Source organism: Aquarana catesbeiana, linkage group LG05, assembly GCF_042186555.1.
Source record: "Aquarana catesbeiana isolate 2022-GZ linkage group LG05, ASM4218655v1, whole genome shotgun sequence".
Classification (NCBI taxonomy): Eukaryota; Metazoa; Chordata; class Amphibia; order Anura; family Ranidae; genus Aquarana; species Aquarana catesbeiana.
Window position 1 is genome coordinate 414,337,827 of NC_133328.1, and position 13,916 is coordinate 414,351,742.

The window sequence follows — 13,916 nt, forward strand, 5'->3', positions numbered from 1 at the left end:
AAACCTGGGAGGGCTGAGGTTCAAGCCAGGATTTATCCCTATTCCAGGGGGTCCCTACGGCCGGGGGTCTTTCCCAGGGAGGAGCTTCCCGGGCACAGAGGGGTTGTCCCGGAGCTCCTGTGGGTACACACCTCCCCCCTTACCTGCCACCCAGGTCAGGTACTGTTTGGGAGCTGAAGGATCCGGAAGGTCGACTGGAGTCCAGGTCGGTCGGGAGGGGCGGGTGGCAGCTTCATCTGCTGGCGCGGGTCCCTGGAAGATCGGTGGAACACTCCTGGGAGAGAGCATTCTGGCCAGGTGGACCGTGTCACTTCTGGCGCTGGACTACGCCAAAATGGTGGAGCCGTCGTCTCTCCCATCTGCCCTGCGCCGACCTGAGGCCTCAGGCTAGAGGCCAAATTCACTTCCGGCGGTGGGGCTCCAGCAAAATGGCACTGGACAGCGGCGGCCAGACCCATAAATATCCGAAGGAGCCAGGCGGAGGTCCCACGAGCCCCTTTCATCTTCCCACTCACAGCAAGTCGGTTGTGACCAGGAATGGAGAGAGAGAGGAGGATACAGCGGTGGCTGCAGCCCAGGAGGAGGTCATGGGTGGCGAGTCTTCCTCTGTTTGGCAAGTGGTTGTCTTAAGCAATTTTGAGGGAGGGGGAAAGATCTTCTAGTTTCATAATCTCCTGTACTTCCACTCAAAGGTATACTGGATGTGAAACCATTTGTTTCGAAAGGAGGTATTAACACCTTCAGTAAAACAGCATTCAGTAAATTGATTGTTACAAAGAATTTATATGTGGAGATTGTTAAGTGGTAGTAGGGATGAAGCTGGATCATCACCCAAGGAGTGTCTAGATACTCAATGGATGACATCTGTGATTGGGGTTCAAAATGGCCTGATTATTTTCACAACCAAGAAAATATGAAGCATGGTATATAGGCATTTCTGACATTTCCAGCAGAGTTCTGAGTTCTGATTAATGATTATGTGTTGAGTAGCAGGTACCCTGTACCAGCAGGAAAGGTTGTTGTAGCCCTGTTCCTAAAATGTATTGGCAGTGGAGGATTTGTGTGGTAATATTAAAAGCTGTTCCTGCTGTGAGAGTGTAAAACTGGTGGACAGGGCAGATTCCCATCTTCTGATATATGGGTGAAGCAAGAAGTGCCTTGTAGTTGAGCAATGGTTTCTGACGTACCAGGGTTGCCGTTTCACAAATGTCTGCGGAAGTATGGTTGAACGGATGTTTAATGTTTCGAGGAATAGGGGTGAATAACAGGAAATATAACTGGAGGACCTCCTGGTATCTAGCAGTGGGTCCAACAGGTGGAGGCTTGAAGATTCAGTTCCAGGAAAAAAAAGTACAGGTCCCCAAGTATTGAAGTCAATAGTGGGGAAGGGAAGAAAGGATTGAGAAGGAAAAAAAACTTCCTGGTCACTGACGATAAGTCTAATTATTTGTGGAAGAGGGCATCTGATTTCCTATGGTGAATCCTATTTCATTCTGGCTTTTAGTTTTAGTATCTTGGTTTTAACACCACCTGTCCTGCCTTTATTACCATATTTTAATTGGCACTTCTCAGGAGAAGTGTATGACATCTATTAAAGTGTATAATGGATATTTTTCTTCTTCAATTACGTTACTATTAGTACATGATCAGCGTATTTAAATAAAGAACTGTTTTCTGGGATAAGTCAGCACCTTTTGCTTTGTATTGCCTACTATCTAAGAAACATTTTAAAGTGTTTGTTAACCCCCAAAAAATATATACAGATCCTGGTCCCTTAACCAATTCAGCCCCGGAAGAATTTACCCCCTTCCTGACCAGTGCGTTTTTTTGCGATTCGGCACTGCGTCACTTTAACTGACAATTGCGCGGTCATGCGACGTGGCTCCCAAACAAAATTTTGAAAAAATGCATTATTTTTTACTTTTTGCTATAATAAATATCCCCCAAAAATATTGTCTTCCCTCAGTTTAGGCTGATACGTATTCTTCTACATATTTTTGGTAAAAAAAAAATCGCAATAAGCGTTTATTGATTGGTTTGGGCAAAAGTTATAGCGTTTACAAAATAGGGGATAGTTTTATGGCATTTTTATTCATTTTTTTTTTTTTTTTTACTAGTAATGGCGGCGATCAGAGATTTTTATCATGACTGCGACATTATGGTGGACACATTGGTAATTTTTGACACATTTTTGGGACCAGTGTCATTTATACAGCAATCAGTGCTATACAGATACACTGATTCCTGTGTAAATGACACTGGTAGTGAAGGGGTTAACCACTAGTGGGCTAGGGAGGGGTTAAGTATGTCCTAGGGATCTGTTACTAACTGTGGGGTGGCGTGGCTACATGTGACACGTCACTGATCTCTGCTCCCAATCACAGGGAGCAGAGATCAGTGACACTGTCACTAGGCAGAATGGGTAGATGCTTGTTTACATTAGCATCCCCCCCCGTTCGTCCTCTCCTTGAGGCGATCACGGGTATCCCCGCGGTGATCAAGTCCGCGGGACCCATGACCCGACTCACGGAGCTCCCGGGCGGCGTGCACACAATGGCACAGCGGCAAATTCAAAGGGACGTACGGGTACGCCCATTTGCCCAGCCGTGCCATTCTGCCGACGTACGGTCGGGAACTGGTTAAAGTAGATTACACAGCACTGTGCTTGTGCTGTGTAATTGCCCCCATCTGAACTGTAAAAAAACCCCCTGAACCTGGCACTTCCTGTATCCCGTCTCTGCGCTGACCACAAAAATCAGGGCTGCTCAGCCCTGATCATCGTGGTCAGAGTACATCCCTGCATCATACGCTGCTGTCCCCTCTGCTCTCCTTTCTCCCCCCTCACTCTTTCTTCCTGCCTGTCAACTCCCTTTCTGTGTCTGTTTCCAGCCCCGTCCCCGCCGCTATTATTGTAAAATAAAAACCTACAATTATCACTGCCAGCCCCTCTCTTAGAAGCTAGCATAGCACACTATGTAAGTAGTTTTCAAAAACGAGCGTTCTAAATACTGAATTTGAGCTGTCTTCAGGCCGATCACGTGGCTCACGGTCGCTTTACAGCTATGATACAGAGCTTCTGCGCAGGAGACGAGCGGCCACATGATCTCCCCGGCTGATGTTAGAGGGAGATCATGGCCCCTCCCGCAGAAGACATTCATCGAAACTGTAAAGCATCCGCGAGTCATGTGACCAGCCTGAAGACGGCTCAAATTCAGTATTTAGAATGCTCGTTTTTGAAAACTACTTGCATACTATGCTATGCCAGCCTCCAATAGAGGAACTGGCATAGTCTTATATATATGGGTTAATAAACCCTTTAAGTTACATTTATATAGCCCTACTTTATGCACGATGTCTACATTACCTGTATAATATACTATTCAAGAACTATAAGCATGGATGCAATCCCAAATTCACTAGAGTGACACAAGAAGTAGGCTGACAAAAAAAATTATTTTAGATGAGGACTGTCAATATAGCATTTGCCTAAGGGGCTGTTTATAATATGGCACTAGTGCTTGAAGCTAGGCCAAGTCTTCTATTGGTTTCCAATTACTTCTAAGGCTTGCCATACACTATTAGATTTTTTTTTCTTTAGCCTGCAGGCTGAATTAAAAAAATCTAACAAATTCTTCCTTCTGCGTTAACAGTGTGAATGGACAATTCTCTTACTGCTGTAGCTATTGTGTTTTGACAGCCGACCCTGCTGACTGTTAAAATACCTGAACAACGGCTGCATTTGATTGTTCCGCCCGACAAATTTGATTTTTTAATCTGAGACTGTCGACCAGGAGGTGGCCGAAAGGGCCACCCACTGAGTGAGAAACCAGACAAAAATAGTACATTGTACCAGGATGCCTGAAGAATTAAAAATAAACTTTGTCCTTTTTAGCTGCTTTTTGTACAAAGAGACAAACCATTTTCAAAGAGGGGACAAAGTACAGTGCTACATCCTTGTGCTGACAAGAGATCTTGATTGCTGTCAGTGCAGTATACTGGCACTTCATATTATGCAGTCATCTTCCATTTATGTGCATGCACACTGTTGTGGGGAAGCAGACAATCATGGAAAATTGTTATTACAGGTACCTGTATAGCGCCGTCACTTTACATAGCGCTTTACATACATAATACATTCACAATGGTCCCTGCCCTCAGAGTTACAGTCTGAGGTCTCTAATTTACATTTATACATACACATACTGGGGCCAATTTAGACAGGACCCAATTGGCCTACCAGCATGTGTTTGGAGTGTGGGAGGAAACCGGAGTACCCAGGGAAAACCTGCAAAATCCAGGCAGATAGTGCTGTGGTTGGGATTTGAACCCTAGTGCTGCTAGGCAGAAGTGCTAATCATTTACCCACTGTGCTGCCCCACAATACATTTGTATTTCTATTCAATCACCTAGTGAAAGGATAAGCATGTTTATTTTGATTGTATGCCAAGCAGTAGTCAGAAAAATGTAATCATAGTCCATGGCACTGGCATAAACGAGTGTCATATATGGTTCATATCAATTTAATTAAGTGTGTGTATGTATTTATGTATGTATGTATGCATATATATATGTGTGTGTGTGTGTGTGTGTGTGTGTGTGTGTGTGTGTGTGTGTGTGTGTGTGTATATATATATATATATATATATATATATATATATATATATATATATATATATATATATATATATATATATATATATATATATATATATATATATATATATATATATATAAATATTGCATACACAAAAACATAAAGGGCAGATTGTCTTTGGTCTCTCCTGTCTGAAGGCGTTATATTTGCATTGCATGTCCTTTGAGTTCTGTGACATGAAAATATATATATATATATATACACAGTGGGGAAGGAAAGTATTCAGACCCTCTTAAATTTTTCACTCTTTGTTATATTGCAGCCATTTGCTAAAATAATTTAAATTCATTTTTTTTCCTCATTAATGTACACACAGCACCCCATATTGACAGAAAAACACAGAATTGTTGACATTTTTGCAGATTTATTAAAAAAGAAAAACTGAAATATCACATGGTCCTAAGTATTCACACCCTTTGCTCAGTATTTAGTAGAAGCACCCTTTTGATCTAATACAGCCATGAGTCTTTTTGGGAAAGATGCAACAAGTTTTTCACACCTGGATTTGGGGATCCTCTGCCATTCCTCCTTCAGATCCTCTCCAGTTCTGTCAGGTTGGATAGTAAAGGTTGGTGGACAGCCATTTTTAGGTCTCTCCAGAGATGCTCAATTGGGTTTAAGTCAGGGCTCTGGCTGGGCCATTCAAGAACAGTCACAGAGTTGTTGTGAAGCCACTCCTTCGTTATTTTAGCTGTGTGCTTAGGGTCATTGTCTTGTTGGAAGGTAAACCTTCGGCCCAGTCTGAGGTCCTGAGCACTCTGGAGAAGGTTTCCATCCAGGATATCCCTGTACTTGGCCGCATTCATCTTTCCAACCAGTCGTCCTGTCCCTGCAGATGAAAAATACCCCACAGCATGATGCTGCCACCACCATGCTTCACTGTTGGGACTGTATTGGACAGATAAGCAGTGCCTGGTTTTCTCCACACATACCACTTAGCATTAAGGCCAAATAGTTCTATCTTGGTCTCATCAGACCAAAGAATTTTATTTCTCACCATCTTGGAGTCCTTCAGGAGTTTATTAGCAAATTCCATGCGGGCTTTCATGTGTCTTGCACTGAGGAGAGGCTCCTGTCCGGCCACTCTGCCATAAAGCCCCAACTGGTGGAGGGCTGCAGTGATGGTTGACTTTCTACAACTTTCTCCCATCTCCTGACTGCATCTCTGGAGCTCAGCCACAGTGATCTTTGGGTTGTTCTTTACCTCTCTCACCAAGACTCTTCTCCCCCAATAGCTCAGTTTGGCCGGACGGCCAGCTCTAGGAAGGGTTCTGGTCGTCCCAAACGTCTTCCATTTAAGGATTATGGAGGCCACTGTGCTCTTAGGAACCTTAAGTGCAGCAGAAATGTTTTTGTAACCTTGGCCAGATCTGTGCCTTGCCACAATTCTGTCTCTGAGCTCTTCAGGCAGTTCCTTTGACTTCATGATTCTCATTTGCTCTGACATGCACTGTGAGCTATAAGGTCTGATATAGACAGGTGTGTGGCTTTCCTAATAAAGTCCAATCAGTATAATCAAACACAGCTGGATTCAAATGAAGGTGTAGAACCATCTCAAGGATGATTAGAAGAAATGGACAGCACCTGAGTTAAATATATGAGTGTCACAGCAAAGGGTCTGAATACTTAGGACCATGTGATATTTCAGTTTTTCTTTTTTAATAAATCTGCAAAAATGTCAAAAATTCTGTGTTTTTCTGTCAATATGAGGTGCTGTGTGTACATTAATGAGGAAAAAAATTAACTTAAATGATTTTAGCAAATGGCTGCAATATAACAAAGAGTGAAAAGAGATAGAGAGAGAATATATGAATATATACAGTATGTCACAAAAGTGAGTACACATTTATGAAAATATTTTATTATATCTTTTCATCTGACAACACTGAAGAAATGACACTTTGCTGCAACGTAAAGTAGTGAGTGTACAGCTTGTATAACAATTTGCTGTCCCCTCAAAATAACTCAACACACAGCCATTGATGTCTAAACCACTGGCAACAAAAGTGAGTACACCCCTAAGTGAAAATGTCCAAATTGGTCAAAAGTGTCAATATTTTGTGTGGCCACCATTATTTTCCAGCACTGCCTTAACCCTCTTGGGCATTGAGTTCACTAGAGCTTCACAGGTTGCCCCTGGAGTCCTCTTCCACTCTTCCATGACGACATCACGGAGCTGGTGGATGTTAGAGACCTTGCGCTCCTCCACCTTTCATTTGAGGATGCCTCACAGATGCTCAATAGGGTTTATGTCTGGAGACATGCTTAGCCAGTCAGTCACTTCTACCCTTTTTTTTTTTTTTTTTTAGTTTCTTTTTATTGATAACAATATGAAAAGTTACATACTTTTCGTGGCATATTGTATTTAAAATGTAATTAGCAAAGATAATAAAACCCTTAGCTTCTTTACCCCTACCATGCTTGACTGTAGGCAAGACACACTTGTCTGTGTAGTCCTCACCTGGTTGCCGCCACACGCGCTTGACAGCATCTGATCCAAATAAGCTTATCTTGGTCTCATCAGACCACAGGACGTGGTTCCAGCAATCCATGTCCTTAGTTTTCTTGTCTTCAGCAAGCTGTTTGTGGGCTTTCTTGCGCATCATCTTTAGAATAGGCTTCTTTCTGGGACGTCAGCCACGCAGACCAATTTGATGCCGTGTGCGGCGTAGCGGTCTAAGCACTGACAGGCTGACCCCCCAACTATTCAACCTCTGCAGCAATGCTGTCAGCACTCATATATCTATTTCCCAAAGACAACCTCTGCATATGACGCTGATCACATGCACTCAACTTCTTTGGTCGACCATGCCGAGGCCTGTTCTGAGTGGAGCCTGTCCGGTTAAACCGCTGTATGGTCTTGGCCACCGTGCTGCAGCTCAGTTTCAGGGTCTTGGCAATCTTCTTATAGCCTAGGCCATCTTTCTGTAGAGCAACAATTCTTTTTTTCAGATCCTCAGAGAGTTCTTTGCCATGAGATGCCATGTTGAACTTCCAGTGACCAGTATGTGAGAGTGAGAGCGATAACGCCAAATTTAACACACCTGTTCCCTTGTAACACTAATGAGTCACATGACACTGGGGAGGGTAAATGGCTAATTGGGCCCAATTTGGACATTTTCACTTAGGCGTGTACTCACTTTTGTTGCCAGCGGTTTAGATATTAATGGCTGTGTGTTGAGTTATTTTGAGGGGACAGCAAATTTACACTGTTATACAAGCTGTACACTAACTACTTTACAAGAAATGATATAATAAAATATTTACAAAAATGTGAGGTGTGTACTCACTTTTGTGAGATACTGTGTTGTGTGTGTGTGTGTGTGTGTATGTATGTGTGTATGTGTGTATGTGTATGTGCGTGTGTGTGTATATGTGTATATAATATATGTTTCTCTTTTCAGAAAGCAGCAGCATCCCCAAGGACACAGCAAGTCCGACATGAGCCTCCAACAGTGTTCAAGACTGAAGATTTCTTTCCAACTTCCAGCTGACCAGTGCTATTGTAGAATCTGAATTCTAGACACTGCCATGGACAATAAAGTTCTGCACTTTCTACAAGATGTCAGATTAATTTTACACTAAGAAATATTATCAAGTCTTCCAGCCAAGCTTTTCATCATTCTGTTCTAGAATTTGAAATAATTTTTTAGAGCCGCCATTGAGTTACTTTATGGTGTTGGAACTGCACCATGACTCGTTTAAGAACCCACACAAAATTTGGGTATAATTCTATGCAAGTTTTTTGTGCATTGAATCAATGGACATTCTTACTGATGTCTCTTTGTAAAGCAAAAATAATACATTTGTTGATGCCATTTTCATATAGCTACTACAGAGCAGTATTGCACTGTATTGTAACTACATTGCCACTTAAGTGTTTACCTCTGGTAAATATGCTTGTACTATTCTGTGCTTATGTAGAACTTGGAGCCCTATTCAAAAAACTGCTCTTTTCAACTTAAAGGCATTTGTAAAGGCTCGTTTTTTTCCCCTATAAAAATAATATGTTATACTTACCTGCTCTGTTGCAGTGGATTTTTACAGAGCAGCCTGGATCCTCTTCTTCTCAGGGCCCTCTTCGGTGCCCCTTACCCCTCCCTCCTGTTCAGTGCCCCCACAGCAACCAGCTTTCTATGGGGGCACCCAAGCTGAGTCACAGCTCCCTGTGTCTATTCAGACACCAACCCCCCGGCCCTGCCCCGCCCCCTCTCTCCCCTGATTGGCTAGCTGACTTTGACAGCAACAGAAGCCAATTAGCGCCACTGCTATGTCTCAGCCAATCCAAAAGGAGAATCTGGGATGGCTGAGGCACTCTTAGACATCACTGGACAGAGAGGGACCTCAATTAAGTGTTAGGGGGGCTGAGGGGGCTGCTGCACACAGAAGGCTTTTTATCTTAATGCATAGAATGCATTACGATAAAAAAACACCTGCCTTTACAACCCCTTTAAGCCAGGACAATATGCACAAATTGAAATATAGTAACTTTCAGTTGACCCCTCTTCATTTATTGCTGTATTACAGTCAGGCTGCATACGCAGTAGTATAATATGTCATATATAGATATATATCTATATCTATATATAGATATCTGTATTTATATATAGATATAGAACTTTTTTTTTTTTTTTTAATCAGCTAAGTGCTGAGTAGGGTTCAAAAACCCCATTCTTCCAGCACACAGGAGAGAAGGACCGTGACTCGTACAAAAGCAGTGGCTTTGCTCTCCAGTGGTCCAAACCACCCAACTGAACACTGCTTTATTAAACATCGCTCTTGCTCCCCCAGCAGTTCTATTGTTTAGAAAATTGTTCAGGGGGGCATGTTTGGTGTGTGTCGGCAATCTGTCTACACCAGGGGTGTCCATCCTTTTGACCTTCCTGGTCCACTATGGAAGAAGAGAAATTGTCTTGAGCCGCACATCAAATACACCAACAATAAGGAGAGCTGAAGAGCAGTTCCTCCTGCAGCTATTCATGGCTCTCTGCACAGCCAGACAAAGTGCATCATGCAGTGATCAACGCAGGTAATTGCTTGTTGTGTAGAGCCGCGAATAGGTGCGGCTGCCGGTGAATTGTCATTATAGTGAGTGGGGCCGGCAGCCGCACCTACCCGCTGAGATCCGCAGGAGGAACTGCCTCTACAATTCGCATTGACCCTAATTGCTAGTGTGATTGAAGCTCATGTATGTGCTGTATTTTAAGGGGGGCTGCCCACCCCAGCACTCCCCTAGATCTGGCCATGCAGCATGTTATTACCTTCTTCCCGTGCTATTGCAAACATGGCAGCCCCGGCATCTCTCCAGACATGCATTTGCCTGGCATGTCTGTTTGTACGGCCTCTCAGGTGTTACATGGGTCAGGCTTGTCTGTGTCGGCTGCTGTGGCTGTTGTGCTTACACAACATCCCCGGCGTCCTTCCAGACAGGCCCAGACAGAATGCTAAACTCTCTGGGGCCGCAGGTTGGACACCCCTGGTCTACACCTACCATATTAGTATTTATCTGCAGTCACTGTTGGAAGCAGTGTTTTTGAGAAAAGATTGCTCTCCCTAAACATTTGATAGGTGGTGAGGCATGTATGTTGTGGTCTATGGAACAGCAGCACATTGATTTTCTTTCTACACAACATACTGTTCAATGGTTCTGTTCAACCCATGCAATAACTATAAAGATAGCACATTATTTTGTTTATCTTTCTTATATATATAGTGGCTTATAGTCACCCTGTAGTTCTGGCATGACGGCGGTAGTCAGGTGCATCATAGTATTCTGTCTATCAAGGCTGCAGATAGCAATACCAAATTGGTCTTTAGTGTGTAAATATCTTGTTTTACTTCTGTGTAGCTAACAACATGTATAATGTGACCATTTTGTGTTGGAAAACAAAACTTAAAGCAGAGTTCCAGTCGTTTCTGTGTTTATTAAAAGTCAACAGCTACAAAAAGTTTAAATAATTAAATAATAATAATAAACACACACTCACCTGTCCCACGGTCCAGCGATGCGGCCGCCCGAACCCTCGGTTCTCTCCCCCGCCTCTTCGCGGCACTAGCATCACTACTGTGGGCACCTGGCTGTGACAGCTTGTGGCTTCACAGCCGGGTGCACGCACTGCGCATTTGCAAGTCGCACGGCGTGTCTTGAATAGCCGAATAATCTTCTGGGACCTGTGGCGCGTCCCAGAAAATTGCAGGGAGGGAGGGGCCGCCTGAGTGGCCCGAGTGGAAGTGGGAGCTGGGTACCTGTCAAAACTAGGTACCCGCCCCCCCCCCCCCCCCCAAAAAAAAATTACATGCCAAATGTGGCATGTTAGGGGGTCAGGAGTGCTTAAAGCGGAAGTTCCACTTTTGAGTGGAACTCCGCTTTAAGAGGGAATTTAATTTTTAATTAAAAAATAGAGGTCCTTGGTCAGCTTGTCAATCACAGTTCATGATACTACTGATACAAAGGCCTATTTCACAAAGCTGACACACCAAGATTAAGCTGTAAGTGTCCAATCCCATTTGAAAATTTGTTGCATGGCAAAAAATCCTTATGCCTTCTTAGAGCTTTATGAATTTGATTTAATGGGTCAGGTAAAGATTTGCATCTAGACCCCTGTATACCCCTGTATATTTGCAACTCTACCTCTGTATACACTATGGCCAAGGCTCATTCTCAGCTGTAAGGGCCCGTTCATACCAGAAACTGCACATAACTCCATGTTTTTAACTGCATGTTTACATGCATTTTGAAGCGCACCTGATGCATGCTTGCTGCACACTTGACGCCTGCTTAAATGCGTTTTTCATGCATTTTGTGCTGAGTGCATGGCATTTTTCCATACGTTTTTGGGCTTGGCTTAAAGGGGTGCAGTGCAATGCATTTGAAGTGCGTTTGTAGCCTGTTACCTGCATTTGCGGTCCGGAAAAATGCAGCATGCTCTACTTTTTTTTAACTGCGTTGAACTGCACTGCAATGATGTGAACTATGACCATAGGATTACCTTGATTTTGGGCTGTCTATGGAGTTGGAGTGCAGTTCAAAATGCATCCAACTGCATTGGATGTGAAAGGGCCCTAACACTTGTTAAGAAAGAGGATAAGCAGTGCAGTGCTTTATAGGAAGTGAAATCCACAATGTAGGCAGTAGTTGGTTACATGAGCCTGGCAATAGTGGGAGAATTTGAATATGCCTTTTTTTTATGTAATCTTATGAATAATGCAGTTTCTGCTTTGTTCTGTAATCAAGAGGAAGAATGAATATTCATAGTTACAGAATGTTCAGTGAAGCATGTAAAGCACTTCATAGTGACTGAGCAACTGGCACTAGCATTACAGGTAGTTTAGCCCACATGCGTGCCTCATGAACTACTGGCTTGGAGTTACTGTTTTAAAGTAAACCCGCCACAATACTGGCAAATCAAGCTGAGCATGTGTTTGGAAAAATTGCATTTCAAAATCATTAATAGGGCCAGCTATATAGACAAATGAAGTTGTATACAAATTTGACCATTAAATGTTATACTGGGCCTCACTCTGTCCCAAGCCTGTTTCTCAGTCCATAATGTGAAAGCCCCTTTGACCAACTAGAAGGTGAGGCACAGGGACATGTCTGATTTGTATGAAAAATGTCAATGATTGCTGAACTGCTTTAGTTTGTGACAAGTTTATGGGGTTCAGCCAAAAGTGATATTTTAGTTATAAGTAGCGTTTAGGGGGTTAAGGCAGCTGCCTTCTGACATATTTTAGGTACTCCAGCCTGTCATTTACTGACTCTGATCATAACCACTTGGGAGTTTGGTAAATTCCCAACAAAGATATAAGAATTTGACAGGTGACTTAGTGCTCCAGCATTTGCCAATACAGAAATACTTGTTTTGGATAAAGTGGCTCTTTAAGATATATGCATATATAAGTTCATTCATGTTTTTGTGTTGGGGCTTCCAGCGTTGTAATTCTACAGATTTTTTTTACTTTGTATACAAAATAAACAATGCAATAGTTATTAGCATGTAGTGCTGGTATTTTTTGTGTCATGTCAAACAAATTGTACAGTAGGTTGCCTTTTTAGATGTGGTTTGATCATCATGCTAAATATATATATATATATATATATATATATATATATATATATATATATATATATATATATATATACACACAGTGGGGACGGAAAGTATTCAGACCTCCTTACATTTTACATTTTTGACTCTTTGTTATATTGTAGCCATTTGCTAAAATCATTTAAGTTCATTTTTTTTCCTCATTAATGTACACACAGCACCCCATATTGACAGAAAAACACAGAATTGTTGACATTTTTGCAGATTTATTAAAAAAGAAAAACTGAAATATCACATGGTCCTAAGTATTCAGACCCTTTGCTGTGACACTCATATATTAACTCAGGTGCTGTCCATTTCTTCTGATCAACCTTGAGATGGTTCTACACCTTCATTTGAGTCCAGCTGTGTTTGATTATACTGATTGGACTTGATTAGGAAAGCCACACACCTGTCTATATAAGACCTTACAGCTCACAGTGCATGTCAAAGCAAATGAGAATAATGAGGTCAAAGGAACTGCCTGAAGAGCTCAGAGACAGAATTGTGGCAAGGCACAAATCTGGCCAAGGTTACAAAAAAAATTCTGCTGCACTTAAGGTTCCTAAGAGCACAGTGGCCTCCATAATCCTTAAATGGAAGACGTTTGGGATGACCAGAACCCTTCCTACATCTGGCCGTCCGGCCAAACTGAGCTATCGGGGGAGAAGAGCCTTGGTGAGAGAGGTAAAGAAGAACCCAAAGGTCACTGAGGCTGAGCTCCAGAGATGCAGTCAGGAGATGGGAAAAAGTTGTAGAAAGTCAACCATCACTGTAGCCCTCCACCAGTCGTAGTTTTATGGCAGAATGGCCCAATGGAAGCCTCTCCTCAGTGCAAAACGCATGAAAGCCCACATGGAGTTTGCTAAAGAACACCTGAAGGACTCCAAGATGGTGAGAAATAAGATTCTTTGTTCTGATGAGACCAAGATAGAACTTTTTGGCCTTAATTCTAAGCGGTATGTGTGGAGAAAACCAGGCACTGCTCATCACCTGTCCAATACAGTCCCAACAGTGAAGCATGGTGGTGGCAGCATCATGCTGTGGGGGTGTTTTTCAGCTGCAGGGATAGGACGACTGGTTGCAATTGAGGGAAAGATGAATGAGGCCAAGTACAGGGATATCCTGGATGAAAACCTTTTCCAGAGTGCTCAGGACCTCAGACTGGGCCAAAG

At 42.8% G+C, this 13,916-nt stretch overlaps 1 protein-coding gene across 1 annotated transcript in view; it reads left to right on the forward strand.

Moving 5' to 3' along the window:
• Window positions 1–12,644, forward strand: part of BLOC1S4 (biogenesis of lysosomal organelles complex 1 subunit 4) — a 33,364-nt gene extending 20,720 nt beyond the window's left edge. Inside the window, exon 5 of the mRNA XM_073631180.1 lies at window positions 8,059–12,644. Coding sequence (XP_073487281.1) covers window positions 8,059–8,148 — 90 coding nt within the window. The 3' untranslated portion in view covers window positions 8,149–12,644. The remainder of the gene's footprint in view (window positions 1–8,058) is intronic.
• Window positions 12,645–13,916: the final 1,272 nt, after the last annotated feature.